Source organism: Asparagus officinalis, chromosome 9 (assembly GCF_001876935.1).
Source record: "Asparagus officinalis chromosome 9, Aspof.V1, whole genome shotgun sequence".
In the NCBI taxonomy this organism is placed as follows: Eukaryota; Viridiplantae; Streptophyta; class Magnoliopsida; order Asparagales; family Asparagaceae; genus Asparagus; species Asparagus officinalis.
This window is the reverse complement of record NC_033802.1, coordinates 65,588,136-65,600,123: the sequence shown is the minus strand read 5'-3', so window position 1 is coordinate 65,600,123 and position 11,988 is coordinate 65,588,136. Positions and strand designations below refer to the sequence as shown.

The following is an 11,988-nucleotide window of genomic DNA, read 5'->3' as shown; positions in this document are numbered from 1 at the left end:
CCTTTTGCTTTTTGGGGGGTATTTAAGTGCAAATAACACCCCTACAGTTCCGTCAATCTCGGTTAGCCTCCACCGTGTCGGCTGGTCCCACGATCTCCGCAAATCCGCTAACTACGGATCCGACACGTGTCAAAATCAAGCGCCAGCGTGGCGTACGTACTCCAAATAACTGAACTCCCATCTCCAAAACTCGAATCCTTCCTTGCTTCGTTTTTCCTTCCCACTCAAAAAAAAAAAAAAAAATCGCCCGCCAATAAAGCCAAAAAACCCCCGACCCGAAGATATTCTCTCTTAATTACTCCGACTATGAATCCTCCCTCTCCTATTTCTTCAATCTTCATTGTCATCGAAACACTTCAAATCCAGCTTAAATTCAGTCAATCTCTATCCAAAATGATGGAGCTTTGCTCGCCGTCGCCGCCGTCGATCGTCGCCCGCGATCCTAACCCTATGAGGCCCAAGAACTCTCCTTCTCCCGGTCTCCGCCGCGCGAATTCAACTCGCCGTGCTCCGGCCACCGGGGCCGGCGCTGGTCCTCCACCCGCCCCTACTCAAACCTCTCTCCTTCTATCTTAGCTAAAAACCTGCTAACAAGTAGGCGCAGGAGAAGAGGGGAGGCCTAACCCTGACTGTCTCGCGTCTTCCGAGCGGGTTACCGAGCGGGCGATCAAGCCTGTCTTTTCAGGGGAGGCGAGGGCGCTGGGTGAAGACATGGTTTACTCAGCACTTGCCTGCTGGGGGCTCGTGGCTGAGGATCGGTCGAAGGATGGGTTTTCTCGGTCGGGGGATTACTATTCGAGAGAGCCTAGGGAGGCGGAAGGGATTTGAAGGAGGAAGGGGGAGGAGGGGAGCGTGGAGCGGGGCCGCGAGGCGGTCGCCGGATGTGCCGTTCTTCGATCAGTAGTAAGCGGGTTTTGAGGCGGCGGCTGGAGTTTTCGAGGATATGGGTAGTAATTTCATTGCGCCGGAGATATTGCGATTGGCTGTTCACGGTGGACCGATGGGAGTGCTGCAGGTTCTCAAAAGGTAGAAATATATCCCCCCCCCCCCACCCCTTCTTGATGATTTGAATGGTTGCTGAAATGAAATGATTCAATAGACTTTTAATGTTATGAAATGTATAGTACATTATTATCATGCTCATGATTGATTGGCAGATATTGTGTTAGTTGTCCTTGTTTACTGAATCATGGAACTATCTTATTGGTGATAACATGAATTGCTTGTAGAAGAAAAGATATGCTGCAAAAGCATGCGTTGATGATGGATTACACCATGCATTGTTTGTAGAATTTTTGGACTTTGTTTGATTGATTGAGTTGTTGTTGAAGTGTAAAAATTTAAAAAAAAATTGAATGTTTTGAAATGTGTATTATAATCATCATGCTCGTGGTGGGCAGTGTTATTGATGGGCTTAAGAGTTTTGGATATCTTTTTTATATTTTTTTTTAATTGATTGATACGAGTGTTGGTTGAAGTGCAAAAATTCAAGAATGTGATTGTAGTTAGAAAGATATTGGCTTAAGATCATTGTAGTTGGAAAGATATTATCTTACTATGCCTTGTTTACTAGATCATGGAAATACCTTATTGATGATAACATGAATCGCTTGTGGAAGGACAAATATGCTGCAAAACCACACCTCCAGAATGGAAACAACGTGCATTATCTGTTGAAGAAGAGTCCGATGACTTGGGGATGTTGTTTATATGGACATTTCTGTGATTTCATCTATATAGTCATCTAGATTAAGAGGATAGTTTTGGTTCTTTCCCTTTTAAAATTGTCATGATTTAAAACTTTAGTCTAGGTTTGGTCATTGAGGCAAGATTGTGCATTAAATTTAGCAAAATTTTACATGTCAAATCTAATGAAAGGGTGGAGCCATAAAGCATAGGCAGCTAGTTTGCGAGTGAGAAACTTATGAATTTTTTTGATGTAGTTTAAGCTTGAATCATCGAGGAGCAACCCCCAGATACTCCTGTAGTAAGAAAAATTCATAGAAATGGATAAATACAGGTTTGGAGTTTAAATGTGTAGTTTGAAAAAAAAAATCTCTGTGATGGTTTTAGATTTCGTAGTTTTATCTAGTTTATCAATAGAACTAACTGGTGGATGCGACTGTAGCTTGGGAGCCGATATCAATTTCCTAGCAACAATAGCGCTCTCTAGACTTCAAGGAGAGCTTGCAAAGGATGGTAGAGATTCATCAAAGATATCCCAAAAGATGCGAGAGAAGTCTCTTACTGGAAAGGCTGCCCTTGTAAAATCTCCAGAAAAGCCGAAGGGTATGTTCGATATGTCAAATCTGAATTTTCTTTTAAAGCATTGTGCAGATTGATACTTCAATTATGTCAATCTGTTTACAGATAAAAGCATTTTGGCTCAATTCTGTGTGGACTTAACTGCTCGAGCTATTGAAGGACTCATTGATCCCATAATTGGACGGGATACAGAGATTCAGAGAATTGTTCAGATTCTATGCCGAAGAACCAAGAATAACCCTATTCTTTTGGGAGAACCGGGAGTTGGGAAAACAGCAATTGCGGAAGGATTGGCTCTTCGTATTGCCAATGGAGATATTCCCATCTTTCTTGTTGTATGTATCATGCTGCATTTGTGTTCTCATACTGATAGTATATATCATCGGTATTTACTATCCTAAGAGTAACTGAACCTCTTTATGACTATCTTTATGCAGGCAAAACGTATAATGGCACTCGATGTAGGTTTGCTAATGGCTGGTGCAAAGGAGAGAGGAGAATTGGAAGCACGAGTCACTGGATTAATTAGTGAAGTCCGTAAAGCAGGTAGCTGCCTGAATGCTTTTCAAGTTTTGTCAGTATAGCATCACTTTCTTGCTAGTTCTAACTTGTTAGGGGAAAATGCAGGTGATGTTATTCTCTTTATCGATGAAGTTCACACTCTTATTGGATCTGGCACAGTTGGAAGGGGAAACAAGGGATCCGGTCTTGATATCTCTAACTTATTGAAGCCAGCCCTTGGTAGAGGTGTATTGCAGGTAATTCTTTAATTCTTATGTTTTGGTTATATAGCATCCTCATATCATGTCTAAAGCTTAGGTGTCAGCGGTTTTTGCAAGATGATTGTTTTTTTTTCATTTGTTTCCTCCTTTTCTAACTGCTTTGTCCCTCTATCATTCATATTAATCAGCTGATCACCTATTTGTATCTGGTTTATGTCTTATGTTGAATCTATCACCATTGCAGTGCATTGCATCTACAACTTTAGACGAGCACAGAGCACATTTTGAGAAAGACAAAGCATTAGCTCGTCGCTTCCAACCCGTAATTATAGATGAACCGAGCCAGGTAGTTTTTTATTTTTTTTTAATTGTACAACCTATCGAATATCTTCGGTTTGCAAATCATGAGTCATTAGTTTCTTTTATTTACTCCTTACAGGATGATGCCATGAAGATTTTGATGGGCCTACAGGACAGATATGAAGCTTATCATAAGTGCAGATTCACATTAGAGGCCCTAAATGCTGCGGTTTACCTCTCAGCAAGATACATTGCTGATAGACATCTTCCTGATAAAGCTATAGATTTGATTGATGAAGCTGGTAGCAGAGCTCGTATGGATGCATTTAAGAAGAAAAAGGAACAACAGACCTCAGTCCTCTCAAAATCACCAGATGAATACTGGCAAGAGATCAGAGCTGTCCAGGCGATGCACGAAGTGGTAATTTCTTATTATTAATTATCTTTGGACAGCTAGTCAGATCTTCTTATTAAGTAATTTCAAGGGTTGTCTTCCATAATTAGGTACTGGCGAATAAGCTGAAGTATTCTCCAGGTCACAGCAGTGTGGAAGGTTTTAGTGACGTTGAAGCAATGGATGACGTTACCACACCCTCACAATCGTCTGGGTCTTCAGTGCCAGATGATGATGAGTATGAAATCTGATCCTCACATTCTAAAATCTAGTGATATCATTTTCTTGCTGCTTTTTTCTTGAATTTGCTAATCTCTGCTCCTTTGCAGACCTGTTGTTGTTGGGCCAGAAGAAATTGCAACTGTTGCTTCGCTTTGGTCGGGGATCCCAGTCCAGCAGCTAACAGCAGATGAAACAAAACTCCTCGTTAGTTTGGAAGAGGAACTTCATAAACGCGTCATTGGCCAAGATGAGGCCGTCAATGCCATTTCTCGAGCGGTAAAAAGATCGCGTGTTGGACTGAAGGATCCTGGCAGGCCTATCGCTGCAATGCTTTTCTGTGGTCCTACCGGAGTTGGTAAAACTGAGCTTACAAAAGCACTGGCAGCAACCTATTTTGGATCGGTACTCCCTCCCTCCCCACAACACACATAGTTGCAAACACTTATGATAATAACTATATGCTCACACTTTATGTAGAAACAATGATGTTAAGCATGCTTCAAATTTAACCCAGTGCTACATCTCCTTTGCTCTCATATTAGAGATTCATACATTAAGCAATTCTTTGACTTAATGAATATAAACAAAAACTAAATCTAATGCTAGCTTTGTGATGTTTATATCACAGGAAGCTGCCATGCTACGTCTGGATATGAGTGAATATATGGAGCGTCATACTGTGAGCAAGTTAATAGGATCTCCTCCAGGGTATGTAGGCTATGGAGAGGGCGGTACATTAACAGAAGCAGTCAGGAGAAAACCATTCACAGTGATTTTACTCGATGAAATAGAGAAAGCTCATCCTGATATTTTTAATATCTTACTCCAAATATTTGAAGATGGACATCTCACTGATTCTCAGGTCAGTTTATTTATTTATTTATTTTCTGCTAAAGAAATTAAAGTAGACTTTTGGTTGGCATCTTTATGGATCGACATTTTAAGTTGCTGAAAATGTTTTCAGCGAAGATGCAAACTTGTCAATTAACATAGAGTCTGATCCCAGTCCTAAATAGTTGTCCCAATTTATATGCGTCAAGAAAAATCCATGATGCATCCGTTTTCCAACATCTGCAAAGGCACTGAATAAAATGAAAATTACAGCAATCATCTTTCCAGTAAAAAGAAAGAAAGAAAAAAGAAAACAATTCATCCCAATATCTATTAAGACTTATATAACTCAATGTTCAATATAGCAGCATTTTTCACTGTAGATGTTCCAAGTTAAAACAGATGAAGTATACTACTCAAGGTTTGCTTGTGCTAGACATGCAACTGTACTACTATCATCTGCCTTGCTCAAACTGGTATTGAACATATAGGGATCATATTGTCCATGACATGTTATCTTCTATGTCAAACTTTACTTTGTACTGACTCAAGCCCCCTTATGGATGCAAGTTATAAGTTTATTTCAAATCTAAGTTTTAATCGAAACATGCGATTCCATGGCCTATCCATCTAGCCATTCAAGGGCTATTTAGCATACGTACAATTAATTGTCATTAGATCAAAGCGAACGAAAATGGACAAAAATCATGGGCATAGCCTTTGAAAATAGTGAATTTTTAGATACGTTTACTTAATTGCCGTTGGTCGAAAAAACAAAAATGAATAAATGTTGTGGGTTATACCACACGAAATCACGAACTTTGAACTATGTACACTTAATTGTCACTGGGTCGAAATGAATGAAAATTGACAAAAATTATGGTTATAATATAACATTTGAATTTTGCAAATTTTATTAACTCTTAATTACCGTGGGGTTGAAAAGAATGAAAAGGAACATATTTTAGGCTAGAGCACATTAAACCGTGAATTTTAAAGTACATATAATTAATTGTCACATAGTCAAAATGGCAGGAAATGATTAAAAAATATTGCATAGTTTAAAGTACGCACTTAATTTTCGTTAGGTGGAACGAACTAAAATACAGAAATAGCAAACATTGTGGGTTATAACCTGTGAAATCGCAAATTTTGAACTATTGTACTTAATTTACATTGCGTCAAAAGGAACAAAAATTGATAAAAATTGTGGGTTAATCGCCCATTAAAATCCTAAACTTTTAATTTCTCGTACTTAATTGGCATTTGGTTGAATTAAATGAAAATAAATAAAAATTGTAGGTTAAAATCAATGAAAATCGCAAATATTAAAGTAACAATATTTGACTGGTAGACGGTCGAAACAAACTAAAATTGAAAAAAAATTGGGTTAGTCCGTGAAAATCACGAAAGTTTGAATTATGCATACTTAATTGGCATTAAGTCGAAATGAACGGAAAAATGGACAAAAATCATGGGCTATAAGATATGAAATTTGTGAATATTGAAGCACGCATACTTAATTGGATAGATACGCACGAAAATGAATAGAAGTCATTGGTTATAGCCCATGAAATCAAATTTTTTGAAATTCACTTACTTAGATATCATTAGGTTGAAATAAACATATATGGAAAAAAAATCATAGCACAGAGCCCATGAAATTGCGACTTTTGAAGGATATATATTTAATTGTTATTGGATTGAAAATGAATGACTGGACAAAAATAATGGATTATAGTTCACGAAACAATGAATTGGAAGTATGCATATTTAATTATTAAGTCCAAACGATTGAAATTGAACAAAAAATGTGTTATATAACCCATGAAAATTATGAATTTTGAAACGTGTACTTAAAATGTCATTTGTCAAAACTAACGTAAATGGGCAAAAAATATGACTTAGAGTCAATGAAATTGCGACTTTTGAATGGCCTATTTGATTGTTATTGGCTCAAAAGTGATCGAAACTAGATAAAATTGTGGGTTACATCTTATGAAATAACGAATTCTTAAGATGCATACTTAATTGTTAGTGGTCGAATTGCAAGTTCAGGTGGACAAAAATTATGAGTTATATAACCCATGAGATCATAAATTTTGAAATATGCGTACTTAATTATTGTTAGATCAAATTAATGAATTTGGAAGAAACCATTGGTTATATCCTATGAAGATCACAAGTTTTAAAGCATCCATATTTAATTGCAATTAGGCTGTGATGAATAAAACTGGATGAAATTTGTGATTTTAAAATATGCATACTTAATTATCATTTAATCCAATCTGACAAAAATTGAGAAAAATCATGTAATACAGCCCATGAAAATATCTAATTTTGAAGCATGCAAACTTAATTGCTTGAAGCAAACGAAAATAGACAAATATTGTGCTTTTAGCTCATGAAAATCAAAATTTTGATGTAGACGTTCTTAGTCGTCATTTAAATTTTTTTTGAAGTAGACGTTCTTAGTCGTCATTTAAAATAAATGAAAATGGACAAAATATGTAGGTTATAACATGTGAAAATTGTGAATTAGAAAGCAATCATACATAATTTTCATTGAATGAACTGAAAATGAACAAAAATTATAGGTTATATAACCCATGAAAATCGCAATATTCGACGTAGGCATCATGAAATAGCAAATTTTGAAGTTCATGTACTTAGTTGTCAATAAGTCAAAACAAACGAAAAATGAACAAACTGGTGGATCATAGTCCACGAAAAACACGAATTTTAAAGTATGCATACTTAACTGCCACTAGAGAGAAACGAAAAAATGAACGAAAATCATGGTTAATAACAAGAAAATTTTAAATTTTAAAGTTTAAAGCACTCATACTTTATTGTAATGGGGTTGAAATTAATGAAAATAAACAAAAATATTAGGTTATACCTTATAAAATTGTGAAATTTTGAAGTACAAAATACAAATACTTAAATGTCATAGAGTGGAAACATAATACATTGACAAAAATTGTGAGTCATAGTCCATGAATATCCCGAATTGTAAGTACTTCTAATTAATTGTCACTAGTCGTAAAAAATGCAAATGAGCAAAATTGTGGGTTATAGCCTCTAGAAAACGCAAATTTTGAAGAACTTATACTTAAATGGAACGAAATGAATAAAAATAAACCAAAAAATGTGTAATTGCTCATAAATATTGCGAAATTTTAAACTACTTGCATTAGTTATCGGTGGGTTGAAACGAACGAAAATTGATAGAAGTCATGGATTATAGCTCATAAAAGTCATGAATTTCGAAATACACATACTTAATTGTTATTCGGCCAAAACAATTGAAAATGGCAAAATAGCGGGTTATAGCTCACAAAATTGCGAATTTTGAACTATGTGTAGTTAATTGCCATCAAGTCAAAACGAACAAAAACTTAACAAAATTCATGGATTATAGTTCATAAACAATCATAAATTTTGAAGTATGCATACTTAATCATCATTAGGTAATTGTCATTAGGTTGAAACGAACAATGTAGACAAAATCATGGATTATAATTTATAAACCAAAAAAAATCACAGAGTTTTGAAGTATGCATTCTTAATTTGTGTGCTATAGCTCATAAAAATTACGAATTTTAATGTATGCATTCTAAATTGTCATTAGAGCAAAAAGAAAAAATTTAATAAATATTGTACAGCATGTAACAATCCTGAATTTTGAAATACGCAAATTTAATTATCATTGAGTCAAACAAATGAAAATGGATAAAAATCATGGGTTATAGCCTATGAAAATCGCAAATATTGAACTACGCATGTTTAATTATCATTTGGTCAAAATGATAAACAATGGATAGAAATTATGGATTATAGCCCACGGAAATCAAAAATTTTAAGTACGCATGCCCTAATTGTTTTCCATATAGAACTTCTATGCAGTAAACTTATTTTTGAAGTTTTTAATCCCCAAGATTTCTTATTTCCTCCAGTCCCCACCACTGTGTTGTGCGTCGATAGTATCCCGCGGTCTCTCTCTGACTTTCCCTCCACCTTCGTCTTCTCCCCGCTTGTCTTTCTCCTTGTAATAATAGGGAACTTGGTGATGAAATGGTTCTGTGGAAGCAGAAGCTTTAGTTGAAATACTGGGGTTGGAGACGAGTTTCTGTAGTGAGTTTTTGGTTGGAAGAGAAAAGGTTTCTGTAGTGAGTTTTTGTTTGGAAGAGAAAAGGTTGTATTTCACCCCCACCCCCACCCCAACCCCAACCCCCAACCCCCAACCCCGACAAACAATTGGAGGGTTTTGATCTTGTCTATGCTTGGTGAGGTCTTTTGTCAAGCACTTATGAGTGGTTAATGGTCTAATAGGTCGTGCGTCGATAGCATTCCGCAGTCTCTCTCTGACTTGCCCTCCACCTTCGTCTTCTCCGCTTGTCTTTCCCCTTGTAATAATAGGGAACTCGGTGATGAAATGGTTCTGTGGAAGCAGAAGCTTTAGTTGAAATCTTGGGGTCTAAGACGAGTTTCTGTAGCGAGTTTTTGGTTGGAAGAGAAGAGGTTGTATTCCCCCACCCCCTCACACACGGGAAAATGGAGGGTTTTGATCTTGTTTATGCTTGGTGAGGTCTTTTGTCGAGCACCTATGAGTGGTTAATGGTCTAGTAGGTCACATTATACTACTAAGCTTTAAAATGCAAATTAATTGTCTGTTGGGCTTAAAAATGCAAATCCAAGAGCCATCCAATTAGATGTGTATTGTATCTATCTTACTCACCCACATTCTTCATAAAATAACTAAAAAAATATGAATCTAGCAAGGAAACTGATTAAATAGTAATCAAGCACATAGGCCCCTTAGTTTCTATCCTTTAGGGATCTTCTTGTCTATAACATGCTAGTTTATAAGTCAAAACTTTACTTTGTACGGGCTCGTGCCAGCTTATTGGTGCAAGTTATAAGTTTTATCCAAGTCTAAATTTTTAATGGAAACATGTGATTCCACAACCTATCCTTCAAGCCTTGTCGCCTTCACCAATCAATTCTCTTGAGGCAAAACATCTTCTGGCATAACAGGACTTTGTAAATCTTCTTGATGCGTCAACATTAGTTTCATCCTGTCTTCTTTTACACAATGCAAATCCAAGCCAGATAATTATCGAGGTCTCTCCATTGTCATCATACATGCAGCTTTTAATATTTAAATTTGTTTCTCTATCACCTTTTCCTCATTACAACTGCATGCTTAGACACTCGAAGTATGCTTCTTTGTGCTACTCTTCCTGTCTATACAAAGTTATAAAAGACCAATTGAGGGCAATTCCGAAAATGGATGAATGATGGACATTCCTTTGCTTCATGCTTTTCTTCTGAGGGCAAATTTGTTATTTGCTAAACCTTCCCCAAGTGCACAAATACACATTTATCCAGATTGTACTAGACTTTCACTGTGCCCTTTAACAAGTACAAAGTTGATATGATGGGATAGGAAGAAACTCGAGTCAAAATAATGCAAAATTATATATTTTCTAGCTAAATTGTTTTATAATTTGATAATAAACTTTCAAATGTTAAATTGATACACTTAAATCATTTCACTTAAATGTCAAAATAATGCAAACTTGTATACGATGGTTCTACTGATCATGTATTGTGCTTTATTATCCAACAACTCCAGTTACAAGTTGAAGATGGTTTCTTTTGTCTGTAGAATCTAAATTTGTGGTTGAACAGGGGCGAAGAGTTTCATTCAAAAATACATTGGTTGTCATGACATCAAATGTGGGCTCCAGTGCAATTTCTAAGGGCAGGCGCGGCATAGGTTTCATGCTCGACAATGATAAGGAATCAAGCTCATATGCTGCAATGAAAGCACTTGTAATGGAAGAGTTGAAGGCATATTTTCGCCCTGAGCTACTCAATAGGATAGACGAGGTGGTTGTGTTCCGTGCTCTTGAGAAAACACAGGTTCGTTACACAAATAGGAACAGTTCAAAAAAAGATCTAATAGAGGATACACTATAGAAAGTTATATAGGGGGATTTTGGGATAAAGGTGCATGACCTAGCATGAACCTTGATGCACACATCTGCTATTAAATATTAATGCAAGTGTATGGCCTAGCATGAGCCTTGATGCACGCATCTTGCTATTAAATATTAATGCAGTCATCAGTGCAAACTGTTGATAGGTTGTCTCACCACAATGATAGCTAATAGTGATGCTTGCATCATGGTTCATACTAGGCTAGATGCTTACAATCCCGATTTCACTATATGATTTTTTAGGGAGGGCCCTCTATTGGCTATTTTCCAAGCAAATACACGAGAAAAGTTTCATTTTCAATAATGCGTGTCACCTTATCTTATGCTATCTTCACTTTTGTGTTTCAGATGATGGAGATTCTGAACATAATGTTGCAAGAGGTTAAGGGGAGGCTCATGTCCCTTGGAATCGGCCTTCAAGTATCGAACAAGATCATGGATATGGTGTGTCAACAGGGTTTTGATAGGAGTTATGGTGCCAGGCCATTAAGAAGAGCAGTTACCCAGCTTATTGAAGATGTAATAAGTGAAGCAATTCTCTCAGGAGAGTTCAAGCCTGGTGATACTGTTTTGGTTGATGTGAATGAATCTGGAAGCCCCTATGTGACTCTTATAGATGATCAAACAATCCAGTTATCGGATGCCACATCGACATTGTAGGGTCTATATATACTTGTGACGTATGTTGTATTATTGGTTGACCTAATGGGGTCAAGAAATTCTTTTTGTATGTAAGAGGGTTAACATAGACTGTATATATTTATCATATAGTGAAATACAAATATTTCATTATCATGGATTGCTAATTTCTAGGTTCGTGACCAGGCAGGCGAAGGGAGTATAATCAGCCACTGGCATTTAGCATCCTATACAGCAAATGGTAGAACAACCCTGCGTTCTAAATCAATGCAATGATTATAGCTTACTAATTGAAGCCAAATATTGGATTTAATATGGTTTATTTTGACCGGGACTATTGTTCAACTTCAAGTTCACTTTTCAGGAGAAAAAAGGATAAACAGCATACGGTGCACCTCAGAGAAGTGATTTGCGGCACGCTCGTATAAAACTTATATCATAATACCATGAAACAATGAAGACTAACATCAACATCCAAAATTTCCCATACTTTTATATCGTTGTTCAATTCGATCTTTCTTTTGAACTAGTGAAATCTACTTTATTGTTCAAAATAAATCAGCACCTATATGCAGACAATTTGAACGCAACTGTTGGAAGTTGGAAC

General features: G+C 36.6%; 1 protein-coding gene across 1 annotated transcript; it reads left to right on the top strand.

The window, feature by feature from the left end:
• On the top strand, nt 977-11,534 carry LOC109824055 (chaperone protein ClpD2, chloroplastic). Its single transcript, XM_020390576.1, has 12 exons — nt 977-1,026; nt 2,129-2,289; nt 2,371-2,600; nt 2,703-2,811; nt 2,893-3,023; nt 3,232-3,333; nt 3,427-3,708; nt 3,792-3,919; nt 4,011-4,305; nt 4,532-4,765; nt 10,432-10,665; nt 11,091-11,534. The coding sequence occupies exons 1-12, from the start codon at nt 1,001-1,003 to the stop codon at nt 11,400-11,402; spliced, it is 2,244 nt and encodes a 747-aa protein (XP_020246165.1). The 5' UTR covers nt 977-1,000; the 3' UTR covers nt 11,403-11,534.

What these genes read in the sequence shown, in the direction of transcription:
- LOC109824055 (XM_020390576.1), top strand. Translation starts at nt 1,001, where the DNA reads ATGGGAGTGCTGCAGGTTCTCAAAAG. An exon ending in CAGCAACCTATTTTGGATCG is followed by an intron (nt 4,306 to 4,531) that starts GTACTCCCTCCC and finishes TTTATATCACAG; the next exon opens with GAAGCTGCCATGCTACGTCT. An exon ending in GACATCTCACTGATTCTCAG is followed by an intron (nt 4,766 to 10,431) that starts GTCAGTTTATTT and finishes GTGGTTGAACAG; the next exon opens with GGGCGAAGAGTTTCATTCAA.